General features: G+C 42.0%; 1 protein-coding gene across 1 annotated transcript in view; it reads left to right on the top strand.

The window, feature by feature from the left end:
* The window catches only part of LOC144134582 (uncharacterized), a 61706-nt gene that overhangs the window by 15392 nt on the left and 31570 nt on the right, over window positions 1–14744 (top strand). Inside the window, exon 2 of the mRNA XM_077667474.1 lies at window positions 6748–6896. Within this exon, the coding sequence (XP_077523600.1) occupies window positions 6748–6896 (149 nt within the window). The remainder of the gene's footprint in view (window positions 1–6747; window positions 6897–14744) is intronic.

The following is a 14744-nucleotide window of genomic DNA, read 5'->3' as shown; positions in this document are numbered from 1 at the left end:
TGGCCTTTAGTAAAACATGACAACCATAGGCTAATTTGGAGCAAACATTATTAATTTGTTCTTTCCAGTGCATATGAGACGCGAACAGGACACCAAGATACTTGTATTGAGACACCCTCAGCAGAGTCGTGTTGTCAATAGTTACAGATATACGTTCGTAGTTCATGTTCTTCCTGCGCGAGTGAAACACGGCGTACTTTATTTTCTCAGTATTAAGGATTAACCGATTACTTTTAAACCACTGCGAAACTTCACCAAGCTCTTCATTAATTATACATTTAAGTGCCACTAAATTTTCCCCTGTAAAAAGCAGTGCAGTGTCATCAGCATATATTACAGCTTTCGAATATTTCAGCGTTGATGGAAGGTCATTAATATACAGGGAAAAGAATAGCGGCCCAAGCACGGAGCTCTGAGGCACACCTAGATTAATGCTTTGCGGTAGTGAGGCTAAATTGTTCACGACAACATATTGTTTCCGTCCTGTAAAATAGCTTTTAATTAGATCACGAATTTTCCCTCTTAAACCGTAGGTTTCCAATTTCTGTTGTAGTATTGTGTGATCAACCGTATCGAAAGCTTTTGATATGTCTAAATATACTACTATGGCCAGCTTGTTATTATGCAGTGCAGAATTTATAAGTTGTGAAAGAGAAAGAACTGCGGATGACGTTGACCTTTGGGGCCTGAAGCCATGCTGATTATGACATATAATGTTATATTTATTTAGAAAATTTTGTATACGTTTACAAAGAACCTTTTCAAAAACTGTATTAATTGCATTTAATACCGATATTGGTCTGTAGTTTCGCGGATCAGATCGCTCACCGCCTTTATAAATAGGTACAACCCTTGCAACCTTCAGCTCGTCAGGATATATTCCGTTTGCCAATGAATGGTTAAATATGTGTTGTAGATGGATCGCTAGTATATCAATGTTGTTTTTGATCAGTCTAACGGGTATTGCATCAGGTCCTGCCGCCTTGCCGGCTGAAAGGCTGCCGACTGCAGTGATTACTTCTTCTATGTCTATGTCAGGCAAAGCAAAACTGTTGTTAACACGTTCCGGCATCTTCGCCGTAGGTGCGTCAGCATGAACTTGCGCGGCAACCGTAGGCCCAATAGAGGTAAAATAGGTATTGAATGATTCTACTGTGTCTTCGTCAACTGTCTCAGGGAGTGTTGCCGTACTGGATCGCAGGCCGATTGCGTTGTTCACTATATCCCAAATTTTTTTTGTATTTCCATGCGCCTGTTTCACCAGTGATGAATAATATTCTTTTTTTCTTTTTCTCATAAGAGATACAGACAAGTTCTTGCAGCGCTTATACTGGGTTAGGTAGTATTCGTTTGATCTCAACTGCTTCCATTTGCGATACCATTTGTCCTTATCTTTTAACACGGCTAATATTTCAGTATTCATCCAAGGACACGTTGGCTGGCTGTATTTATTAGTGTTTGGCAGAGAGCTCTGTTCAATGGCATTTTTAAGGATGTCTAAAAAGTTCTTACACTCAGTATTGACGTTTTCATCATATGCCGTAGTGAAGTCGGCTTGTTCTAATGTTTCACGCAGTGCTACATAGTTTATCTTACTACGAATTTTACACTGCGTCAACTGCGCTTGTGGATGCAGGTCTTTTTCTATTACAAGAAAAATGGGTGAATGGTCGGCTACCACCTCAGCGCAGGTACCGGCCAGCACACCTGGGACAATATTACAGAGGGCGTGATCTATTAGAGTACTTGAAGTACTTGTTACGTGGGTAGGTTCTGTAATAAGGTTACGTAAGGCAAATGATTCGAGAAGTAAAGTGTAGCTGTTCTGTACTCCATGTGATAGATCTAAATTGAAATCGCCCATTATGACAATATTAGAGCGACGCCCATGAAAACATTCTGTTAGAATCATTTCAAACTTCTCAAGGAACTCCGTTATCGATGTGTTTGGTGTCCGAAAAACCACACCAACCATCAAACCATCCTGAAGTTTTATGAACAGGGTTTCAATGCAGTCAAAACTAACAGACGCCACTCCCATTAGCTGGTAGGAGACACTATCTCTGACAAACATCCCTACCCCACCTCCCCTTGCTCGTGTATCCCGTGGCTGGGATAAAAATTTATAACCCGGGAAAGAGACTACTTCATCACGCTTAAGCCACGTTTCACTCACGGCTATTACATCAAAACAGGATTCATACCTTGCCATGTGTACAATCAAGTTATTTAGGTTACTTCGTATGCTGCGCACGTTACAATGCAAAATTGAAAAGCTTTTATCACGCATCAAATCATCAACTTGTTGAAACGTAAAAGCCATGTCAAAAGAAACAGGAAAAATGTCATGCTAAGATCTGAACGACAGAAAAAAAGAAAAGTCACACAACGTTGGCCAAGTCACCTTCACTTGTGATGTGCAGAACAGTAGAGTTGTCTGCCCTACGCATCAAAATTTTTCCTTGTGACAACCAAACAAACTTCCAGTTGTGGTCCTTAGCTGCTTTCTTTGCTTTAGATAGTAGTACTTTGTTTTCAACGCACAGGTGCTCATTAACAAACAAGGGTTCTTGTTCTTCAAAACCAAGCAGTCTCGTGTTCAGTTTGGTCTTTTTAGCTGCATTGAGCACTTTATCTCGGATAGACCTTGTGACAAACTTGACCACCACGTTTGGCTTATCCTTATCTTTAGAGCGCACTCGATGCACTACATCAATGTCAGACTCGGCAAGTGCGACACCCAGGCAAGAAGCCACCTTCTGAACAGAGTTTACAAGGTCCTCATTCGGAGCAAGCGGAAGTCCCTTGATTTCAAGATCTATGTTCCTGGTGAACTGTTTTAGCTCTAACATGTCTTTTTTTGTCTCTTGCAGTTCATTTCTCAGAAGCTCATTTGTTTTCTCATAATGTTCATTTTGTTTTTTGACTTCCGCAAGCTCCCGACGAAAACCCTCCACATCTGCCTTGAAGTTTTCAAACCCCTCATTCATGAAGTCAATTGACTCTTTAATGCCAGAGAGCTCAGCGCGAATTTCAGTGCTTGAGCCGCCCATTTTTTCGACGCTGCTTTTCATGTCGGATGCAAATACATCAAGTTTAGTTAAAAGTTCGGTAAGAATCTTCGCTACTTCCTTAATGCTCCCTGGAGGCTTATCCCCGAGAGCCCTGAAATCTTGTAGGGCATCCTTTGCACTGTCCATTTTCGCGCTGAGGAGCTCGGCGAAAGCACCCGACAAAGTTAGTCCTAGAGGCGACAAAAATTACACCACAACACACCTGGCAGCAGCAGCGACGGCAAGGTGACGATGCCGTTTACAATAAAGCATACGAACAAGCACCAACCTGAAAAAATTGAAGACAATATCTTGATATGCTGTGTGCGTGTCCGCTGCTGCTGCCAGAATGTGAAGATACGTGTTTCGCACGGCTGCAGGTAAGCGATAGTCCAGGTGGCGCTCACTGTGGGTGCCAGACACGCCCACCTCGGTTATCCTCTGACGATGACACGGGGCAGTACGTCGATGAAATGCTGAAAAAATTGAAGACAATATCTTGATATGCTGTGTGCGTGTCCGCTGCTGCTGCCAGAAGTTGAAACACTCTGTTTATTATTATGAGCTGTAAATATTACTGAGAAGCTGGGGCGGAAGCGTGAAGGCTAATGAAAAGGATTCAGCTTAAGTTAAAAACAAAGCAGTGAGCTATGGAAAGAAAAATTATAGTTGTTATGTTAAAAGAACGGAAGCGGGCAGATTGGGTCAGGGAACAACCGCGTGTTAACAACAACCTAGTCGAAATCAAGAGGAAGAAGTCGCCTTGGGCAGGGCATGTGATGCGAAGGCAAGATGACAGCTGATCCTTAAGAGTATATAGATTCCAAGAGAAGGCATGCGTAGTAGGGGCGTCATAAAGTTATTTAGGCGGATGAGATCAAGAAGTTTGCGGGTATACTGTGACCGCAGTTGGCAAAGGACAGGTTTAAATGGAGAGGCATGGGCGAGGCCTTTGCCCTGCTGTGGGCCTAGTCGGGCTGATGATGATGATGATTATGTAAACAATGCCGCTTAAGTGTGTTGCACAAATAGCAGCCCCGTATGTTGCGTTCATTTTCAATCTGTCCCTTTCATTCGCTATTTTTCCGAATCAAATTAATAATGCCTAATTAGCAGTTATCTTAAAGGAGTTAGTAAAGTAGTATTACCTAAATTCCTTCCAATTTCTGTTCTTCCTGTTTTGCAAGAGGTATAAGATAAGATAATGCTAAAAATAAAGGAAAATGTTTAGACTAAACACAGCGCGCTACCTGATTCATGGTTCGTATATCAGAAGGGGCGTTCTACTGAATCTGCTCTTCGATAAAAAAAAAAGAACTCCGACATAAAAAATAACTCTAAGCATCTTTTTGTACTTCAGCAATGTGTTTGACTTTCTCGGCCATGATAATTTGCTTACCAGACTATAAAATTATGGTGTTCGAGGTATTTGTCTCAATCTTCTACATTCTTACTTTACTAATAGAAAACAATCTGTCGTCTGTTAAGGACATACAAGATCCAGTCTCTATGCCATAAATTGCGGTTTGCCCCACGGTGCCTTTTTAGGTCCTTTTCTTTTTAACGTGTACATAAATGACATTTGAAGCATTGACATTTACGATAAATTCCTTCTGTACGCTTATGACACTAGTTTTTTCTAACGGAACTCCTGAAAAGACGAGTTCATAAATCGCGGGAACACTGTTCGTAAAATACTGTGTGCATTGTCCTGTTCGAATCAGTTGTGTATTATTACCACTAAATAAAAATCCGTTTTTTAAAACAAAAGAGCCTCAACATTACCTCAAACCAAGACCTCTTACTTGGGAACAACAAAGTAGAAATTGTGGAGAGTTTAACATCCCTAGGCATAAAATCTGGCGCCTATATCAGCTGGACCGCGCATACAACACATCTCGCTAAGAAATTAGCACCTTCCATTGGCTTTCTTGCTCGCTTCCGCAATGAATTTCGCCCTTCTCTAAAACGAATAATTTATCACGCCCTATTCTGATCACACATTAAGTCCTGCCACCGAGTATGGGCATCACATCCAAAACGAAACTTCAGAAAAATGTAATTCCTCAAAAGAAAGCTAACACTTATCGCATATCTTAGATTTACTTCCCATACTGCTGATTTATGTACCAAATATGAAGTAATTCGAGCAAATGTTTTCCTTGAGTATCGTCCATTATACCACCTCCAAATTTTCTTCGTTACTATAATTTTCTATAATTCTTAATTTTTGCTCAATATCGCAATGTAAAGCCGAAGAAAAAGTATCTCCGAACCAGATCTAGTGATTAATGTTCACTTCCACGCACTAGAACGAGTTACCCTCAGCAATTATTTTCTTATATATGATATCGTTAACAGGCATGAATCTAGAAGAGGAGACAGAAAAACACACAGACGTACAGGTAAATCTGATTATCGGGAGATATTTGGCCCACAGCACAACTCCGTTGTTGCAATACGATTGTCCTCCTGATGAGAATGCCCACCTGCTCGGCGGCGTTCAGTATAAAAATGGCAGAGCATTTCAGATAAGGCCCCCTAACACATCCGCCAGTCTCGCCACACAGCGGTGTGACCGTGTAGTGCGACAAGCAGCGCGATAGTACAGCGTGCGGGCGACGATAACAAAGAGGATAAAAAAAGAGGGGAACAAAGGCTGGCGGCGATAAAATTAGACCATATTCCCTTTTCCCTCTTTTGTCCACCTCTCTGTTTTCGTCTTCAGCAATGAATCTTAAAAACACATAAATCTTTCCAAATAAACAAATACACAAATTAAACTCATTCTCTTATTTGAAGCGCGTCGTCAGCGCACTCGGCCCCCCAAAAAATCAGGCGGTTTACAAGGGCTAAGAGCGGAATATTGTTCAGTAGATCTAGTTACGGTTGACACCTAAGGTTCTTGCGTACCAAAGGCATTTGACTTAAAGGGTTTCCTCATAAAGGCCTTTAGCAGGAGCGAATTTACTATGAAGGCTTTCACCCTATATCTCTTATCATAAGGCCTTTACCATAAAGATATCTGACCTAACGGCCTTTGCCACAAAGGCCTTTGATCCCCTTGAGGCACTTACTTCGAAGGCTTTCACCCATGTATAGAATTCACCCAGTCCTTCAACCAGGTGAAGGCCTCCCACGTGAACACAATTGGCCGGTTGACCACAACCCAGTGGGCCGCCTGCACACATAGCAGGCTTGAGCCACGTACAATTTATTCACGGAATCTGAAAATGCGCCTAGTAGTGCCACCGCACTATCACTAAACTGGTTAATGATCGCATTTTTACAAATCTGAAGACTCGCGAGATGGAAGGACAACATCCAGGAGCGTCACACGGGCTATAAGGAACGCCGTAGGGCTCGAGAAAACTTAAGGCCACCTAGGCTTCTTTAACGTTACACAGCCCAATTACACAGCAGATTGGTAGTTTGTATTTCGCCTCTATCAAAAAACAGTGGTCGCGGTGGGGATCAAACCCGCAACCTTGGGAACAACAGCCAGACGCCAAAAGCACTTAGCCGTCTACAGAACTGGAAAATTCTATGTATGTGTGTATATACAGCAACAATAAATTGTAAGTATGCACCAACTTGACGAAGTCTTTCTTCCAAGAAGAGCGGAGCGCAGCGCACGGCTTCGGTGTCGCTTCTGTATTAGTACAAAGCGCTGTTTGTGTCTGTTTTTGTGCAGATGATTGGAGCTTTCCCGGAACTTGTTGCACTCTACTCATCAAGCGAAGACCCCTCCTTGGATTGCGTGATCATCACGCGAACAAATTTCAATAACAAGTCAAAGGTTGCCACCTACGTCTGGAATCTTAAAGGCAACGGCAATGCGAAGTAAGTGGCTCCAAATATCTATAAGTGTTAGCTTCCTCAGAGCGTTTTTTTTCGTAAAAGGATTTTGCGTCAAAACAGATAGCACATAGCAGGAGAGACGGGACAAGAGCATCTGATGTTGGGACAAGCGGTACAAGCTTGACCAGCGCGGGACTGTGCTATCTGTTTTGGTGCTAAGTCTTTTCACGAAAATACACAGCAACTAGCCTCTTAGCAAGTATTACTAAACCGCCTACTAAAGATAAGAGAGTTTTCTCTTATCTTTGTTCGAAGCAGCTGGCGCACGAAGATGCATGTCGTCGATTAATATCTTCGCGTAGACTTGTCTGTCATTCATCGTGGAAAATCGCAGGTAAAAAAGCGGGGATGACATCGCAGAAACATAGATCGCAGGACAAGCGCTGAACTATACCAACTCGTTTTTTGTTGAAAATCATTCCACATTCTATACGTGCTGAGACATCGTATGGCTACTTATCCGGATGTCAAATCAAATTTGTTCCTGATAACTGGCCATGTCATACTTTGGCCATGTCATTGCAAAACCTGCGTCCCCCAGCGGCTTCCACCACGAAAACAGTCCGTTTTTTACAATGGTTTTTAGTCAGAAGACGCTGCTGGCGGTCGGCGAAGTTCACTGGAGCTGGCACGCGAAGAAATTCTGTGCTAGTAGGATAGCGTAAAACGCTGGAATCTGCTTGACCACGCTGGATTTGCTACCGGTATAATCTTCGTGGCATTGGAAACAGCGCTTTACGCTTTAAGGGCACGCTGGCAGTATCGTATTGGAAATAGCGTGTGGTCAAGAAACTGGGAGCCGAGACATCGGGCCAATGGAAAGTATTGCGAAAGTAAGCGCTGTTTTCTTGGGTGTGTCATTTTTCCACTGAACAGAAATGAAGGCCATTTCTTGCTCTTTTGATCGTTTAGGTTGGTGAGTGAGTCGTTCTTAAGCCAGCTTTATTAACGTAGCGCTGACCCTCATATGAGCCATTGGCGAACAACTTGCAAGGAAAAAATGAAACGAGAATTGTAGGCCATCGTCACAAGCTTGTAATATACGTGCTTGAAGACACTAAATTAAGTGGTTACCACAAAACTATGCAAGGGCAGCTTCATCGCAGGCTTTAAACGAGGCCTACGAACTAGCGAGCATACGTCCGCTATCTTTCCGCACCTGCCGAGAGGTATCGGCAGTGCAGAGAGTTTGGAAAAATAAAATTAAGCGCATTTCAATCGATAAACCATTGTGCAATATAAAAAGAGCACACAGCGCCTGTGCGCATAATTTCCAGTGTGTGTATTTATATTTGCACTCTTGCGCTAACTGCTTACTCCGGGGATTTTCTCGGATTAGTAAAAGGCATTCGACACTGTGCAACACGATATCCTTCTTAAGCTTGCTGCGTATGGTGTCCGAGGTGTAGCGAAGAATTTAATTACATCATATCTCTCAAATGGGTATCAGTATGTATGCGTCGACAATCAGGTACGTATCACAGAAATTGAAAGTCAAATATGGCGTCCGTCAAGGATCAGTCACAGGACCCCTGTTATTTCTTCGATACATAAATGATGTTAACATTAATACCAAATTTCCCTGAACTAATATTGTATGCTGACGACCAGAATATCTTCTTCACTGGAACCAAAGAAGACGTCATAGACTCATCAGCTAACCGTTACCTCTTACACCTCTCCAGGTGTCTTAAGAGCAACCGGCTGAGTTTAAGCACATGCAAAACCAAATATACAATTTTTAAGCCAGCAAATAAAAAATAACCCTAAAGTGTTCATCTGAAATTTGAGGATACGTTACTGGAAGAAGTTAATGAGCAAAAGTTCTTGTACGTATGGTTTACAAAGGACCTTACATGGAATACTCACGTTAACAAGTTAAAAAGTGAACTATCTCGAGTTATAAAGTTGAATGACGAAAAGGAACATCGCCTCTTTCTGTCTCTGTGTCTTCCTGTGTTTGTTCCTTTGCGCCATTCAACTTTATGATGAACCAACTAGCACAACAGCAAGTACTTCTGCAGCGTATTTCGAGTTACTGGCTGCTTGTATAAAATACAAAATATACTACCCTCTGGTTGAAACAAGCATTAACCTACTCACTTTTCTATTCAAAACTCAGTTACGCATTCTAGTATGGGGAACTACGGCAGCTTCAAACTACAACTAATCATTGTACAAAAGAAAATATTGAGATTGTGTGAAAACCATGTGGGTGAGAAACGAGGACTCTGAACAAAACCGCTCTTCATTAAATATAGCATGCTTAAAGCAGATCGAGATTATTATTTCAAACTACTCCAGTGGATTTACAAAAATAGGCTGCACACAATACTTGTCGATAGTTGCACTTCATATCAATACGTAGACCACACCATCTAAAGCCCACCACAAGAACTAATTACGGAAGGCGAACATTGAATTATCAAACGATTAGTAGACTAAAAAGCGATCACTTTAACATACAATACACACAATCCTTCCACAACTTCACAAAGGGGTGTAAAAAGCTATTAGTGGGCAGTGACATTCTATTTTCCTTTTGTGGAGCTTCCGCTCATACCAGATAACACATGTAACCTCAGTTAGGTTGCATTATGTTATGTTATTTCTATGTTATTATTTATGTGATATTATGTGATGTTATCTCTAATAGCGCTTGTAAAATATATTAGCCATTGTTTCAGCATTTACATTGCACATCAGTCTAAACCTTGTTCTTTTCTGAAATGTTTCTATGTACTGATCTATTTACTGCATATGCTATTTTTTTTGGACCAGTGAATTCTATGGTTTCCTTTTCTTTGTTGACTTCTGATGTAAAACAATTTTATTGTTACATAATACTTATTGTTTATTATCTTCTGCCTTTTCAAAATCTATCATGTTCAAGAAAAAGCAATGCTTTGAAGACTTCCGTTCTGAATAATTGAATTATTCGCCCCTGTCTGCTGTGTGTAAAAGATATGTTTGAAAAATATGTGTGAGAATGATACGTCATGCTGTCTTCAAACTGTAGGGGCGCAGAGGCTATGTCAGGCATTTTGCTTTTACCTCTGCCCCCTACACGCAGACATGGTTTATGGGGTTTTTAACGTCCCAAAGCGTCAGGCTATGAGGAACGCCGTAGTCAAGGGCTCCGGAAATTTCAATCACCCGGGGTTCTTTAACGTGCACTGAAATCGCACAGTACGCAGGACTTTAGAGTCTCGCCTACATCGAAATTGGACTGCCACGGCCGGGATCGAACCCGCGTCTTTCGGGTCAGCTCCCGAGCGCCAAAACCACTGAGCCACCACGGCGGCTACCTACACGAAGAGAATGCGTGAAACAATAAACATTCAATTCAATTCATGTATTGGTCAACTGCCGGGCCTTCGATCACCCAAACCTTCCTTATGTCTTGCCATCTACAAAAAGCTTAGAGTTGGAAGTAAAACATGGCCCTCGCTGCTCCGTAGACCAGTTGTTGAGCTGCGTCGAGCAATATGCCAGCAATTGTTGCGCCGGAGCTCCGTGTGTTGCAAAAATTGCGTTCGCGGCACAGGAGCAAAGACATACAGCCAGCGCTGTGAATGTTTTGATGCATACTACTATGCATGTAATGATTGAAAACATCAGTGGCAAATCCCGGGCGCCTACCTGCAGCTTCAGTGCTCCTTGAGCGGTAATCGTATAGCGGCGGCCGCGACTTCACTTTATGACTTGAGCCAGCAGTTCAGAACAATTTATTCGGATTTGACGCGGGAAATAATAGTCTCCATAGTCTGTAGTTGTGGCCTAGTATTTTTTAAACAGGGTATTTATTACAAGTAAGCAATGTTCTATGTACATGAACTATTTTCAAAGCATGAAGAAAACAATCTCAAATCAATGTAATGCATAATACGACTCACCTAAGCAACGGTGCGCTAAAAAAATGCCAATTAAGAGCACAGCACTAAGAGTACGTGCTTCCAACTCCGGTTCAAACTCGGTCTGGGCATGCAATTTCTTTACATGAAGAATTATTCTACTGATGTGAACTTCTGAAAAAAAAACATCAGATTCACAATGTCGGTTTATCATGCGCGCATCCCATAGGCGGTGTAGTCCAAACTGAAAGAACGTGTCTAAGGGTTCATCAAAGAATTGCAGTGCGGTGAGATAATGTGCAGAATGTGGTGCCAAATTAAGCCTTCTTTTCAATGTCCATTGCAAGATATCTCAGAAGAGTATTGCATTTTTGCAATCGATGAAACAATGCTCAATCATTTCTGGATCATCACAGAGGCGACATTTCACCGTTATGGCTTAGTGGGAAGCGTGCCAAGCAGATAGGCAGAAGGTACTTCTGCCTATCGTGCCGTAAGAGCAGAATCGTCTTTTCTTGGGCTAGTTGGTTTTTCATGCTGTAGGTGTTTGGAGCGCACACGAAACACGGACGGACAGAAAAGGGAACGAAACACAGCGCTGACTTTCAACTGAGCTTTATTGGGAAAAATAAGCGGGTTTTATACAAAAATTTTTAACATGTCACTCAGAAGATGTTAAAACGTCCTACTACATGTGCCATCTAAAATCACTGATACTCTACATAAAAAACCCTGAAAAAACATGAATGGAAAACACTGAAAGACACGTGCCGCCTAAACCACCTAAAGGGTGTCATGATCAACAACGGTGAAGGAACAACATTCGAAAAAACTACCAAAAAAACTATGATACCAAAATGCAAAAGCAGGGTGAAGCTGTATATGGGCTCCCGTTGTCACAAAAAAATTAAAAGAAAAAAGAAAATACATTGACAAAAAACAGGGCTGAAACGGTATAAAAACACATTAACTAAAACAGCATAAGACCCATTATTTAAAGAGTGTTGAAATTTACAGGTGCGCGCCTGCGGCCTGCAAGAATCCAAGTTCTTTATCCAGGAGTACTAAGGACACAGCGCTGACGCACATGTCCCCTTTCTGTTGGATGGCTTTTGCCTCGATAATCTCCCTCGTGGTCTGATCGCTGCTTCTACCTAAAATCGTAATGTCCTGGAACCGTGGTATGCACTTATTGCATTCGCTGCAGTGTACAGCGAGATTTCCTTCTCGTATGTTTCTCTTGCGCCGATTGTCATAATTACTGTTGTGTTCTCGGAGTCGGTCGTTAAGGCATCGGCCCGATTGTCCTATATAGACTTTCCCGCAGCTTAACGGAATCTGATACACCACACCCTTGGTACAAGGTACAAACGGAGACCGGTGTTTTTTGGAGCACTGCACACGTGGTGTACCACACGCCTGATTAAGCTTGCAAAGCTTTGACAGCTTTTCCGGGGCTGAAAACAATACTCTCAACTTCACTTTTTTGCCTATTCGTTTCAAATTGTGGGAGATGCTGTGCAAATAGGGTACTACAACCAGGTTTCGTTTTTGTTGACTCTCAGCCGAAGCTTTCATACTTCCCTTGCTTTTACTCTTCACTTCCCTGTAGATTCTTTCAGCCACCGAGATGATGATCTGCTCCGGATAACCACTTTCTTTCAACCTTGCAGTCTGTTGATAAAGAGAGTCAACAAAAACGAAACCTGGTTGTAGTACCCTATTTGCACAGCATCTCCCACAATTTGAAACGAATAGGCAAAAAAGTGAAGTTGAGAGTATTGTTTTCAGCCCCAGAAAAGCTGTCAAAGCTTTGCAAGCTTACTCAGACGTGTGGTACACCACGTGTGCAGTGCTCCAAAAAACACCGGTCTCCGTTTGTACCTTGTACCAAGGGTGTGGTGTATCAGATTCCGTTAAGCTGCGGGAAAGTCTGTATAGGACAATCGGGCCGATGCCATAACGACCGACTCCGAGAACACAACAGTAATTATGACAATCGGCGCAAGAGAAACATACGAGAAGGAAATCTCGCTGTACACTGCAGCGAATGCAATAAGTGCATACCACGGTTCCAGGACACTACGATTTTAGGTAGAAGCAGCGATCAGACCACAAGGGAGATTATCGAGGCAAAAGCCATCCAACAGAAAGGGGACAAGTGCGTCAGCGCTGTGTCCTTAGTACTCCTGGATAAAGAACTTGGATTCTTGCAGGCCGCAGGCGCGCACCTGTAAATTTCAACACTCTTTAAATAATGGGTCTTATGCTGTTTTAGTTAATGTGTTTTTATACCGTTTCAGCCCTGTTTCTTGTCAATGTATTTTCTTTTTTCTTTTAATTTTTTTGTGACAACGGGAGCCCATATACAGCTTCACCCTGCTTTTGCATTTTGGTATCATAGTTTTTTTGGTAGCTTTTTCGAATGTTGTTCCTTCACCGTTGTTGATCATGACACCCTTTAGGTGGTTTAGGCGGCACGTGTCTTTCAGTGTTTTCCATTCATGTTTTTTCAGGGTTTTTTATCTAGAGTATCAGTGATTTTAGATGGCACATGTAGTAGGACGTTTTGACATCTTCTGAGTCACATGTTAAAAATTTTTGTATAAAAGTCGCTTATTTTTTCCAATAAAGCTCAGTTGAAAGTCAGCGCTGTGTTTCGTTCCCTTTTCTGTCCGTCCGTGTTTCGTGTGCGCTGCAAACACCTACAACCGTAAGAGCAGTTCGACTACACCCTCCAAAGATATGGACAGAGTGTCTGATCCATTCGTTGCTGGTGTGAGACCACAATTATGGCCTGAGTTCGTAAACACGCTTTTAAAGTGAGATTTAAACATTTCTGCTATTTTGCTGCAGTCTGTAATGACAGTGTTTCCTGCCACTGTCTGCTCGATCCGTCGAAGACTTTTGTTCCCTAAGAACTACCAGAATTTTCGTGGGCTTTCTGAAGCAAAACGGCCGAGAGTGTCAGTGTATTAACGTTCCCGAGACGTGTCGCAACTTAATAGTGAGTATAGCTTTTAGTTCTTTAACCACTTCCTTGTCAACTCGCTTTAATATATCCTACGTCGCTTCAACCAAAGTTTTATCTGGAGCATATTTCTGCTTACCCAAGGGTCACCTCGACCAACTTTCCAACTTTTTTCAGTTTTTATGGGATAAAGTTTTTTATGCAGTGGTGACACCAAGATTTGAACTTCGTCCGTAATACGTCAACGGCATCGTCAGTGCAAAAGAAAAGGCAATCCTCTAAATAATGTGTCATTGGAACATTATCTGCAGCACAATAGTTTTTTTAACAACACGCTTCGATTTACAAGAACTCGTCCTTTGTGGAAAAACACAAGTGAAGTAAATAATTTTATGATCGGAAATGCCATTGTGAACCTCCGTTACATGTTCTTGACTGTGGTTAGAACAAAACAAAAGGTCTAAAATAGAGAAAGCAAAATCTGTTACACGTGTTAGAAAGAACACTGTTTGATTAACGTTAAATGCAAGCAACATGTCAAAGAACACTTCGGAACTATGAACGTCAACAAGACCGCACTTAATTTCCAGCCAGTTTAGGAAGGTTAAAGAGGAGGAGGAGGAGGAGGAGGAGGAGGAGGAGGAGGAGGAAGAAGAAAGGCTGGGAGGTTAACCAGACGAATAGCCGGTTTGCTACCCTGCACGGGGGGAAAGGGGTGAGGGGAGAAAAGGTGAAGGAGAAAAGATAGTTGCAGGAAATTAAAGTGAGCCTGAATGGTGCACAAGCCACTTGCGGGCCGCTCCACATTGGACAAATAATGTTTGCCATATCTCTGCCTTTAGAAACTTTTAAAAAGAATGCATTTGTATATTGTATCCTTAAAATCCGTTCATTACTGCTACTTATTTTTGCAGTCCATGATGAACCTTTTTAAAGAAAATTTCGAATTCCGTGCTGCACTCGCGCATTAAAAAATATTTTTCGAGCACTATTTTTTGATCCAGT

This window comes from Amblyomma americanum, chromosome 5 (assembly GCF_052857255.1).
Source record: "Amblyomma americanum isolate KBUSLIRL-KWMA chromosome 5, ASM5285725v1, whole genome shotgun sequence".
Classification (NCBI taxonomy): domain Eukaryota; kingdom Metazoa; phylum Arthropoda; class Arachnida; order Ixodida; family Ixodidae; genus Amblyomma; species Amblyomma americanum.
Note: the sequence above shows the minus strand (reverse complement) of the source record. Positions and strands in the feature narration are given on the sequence as shown.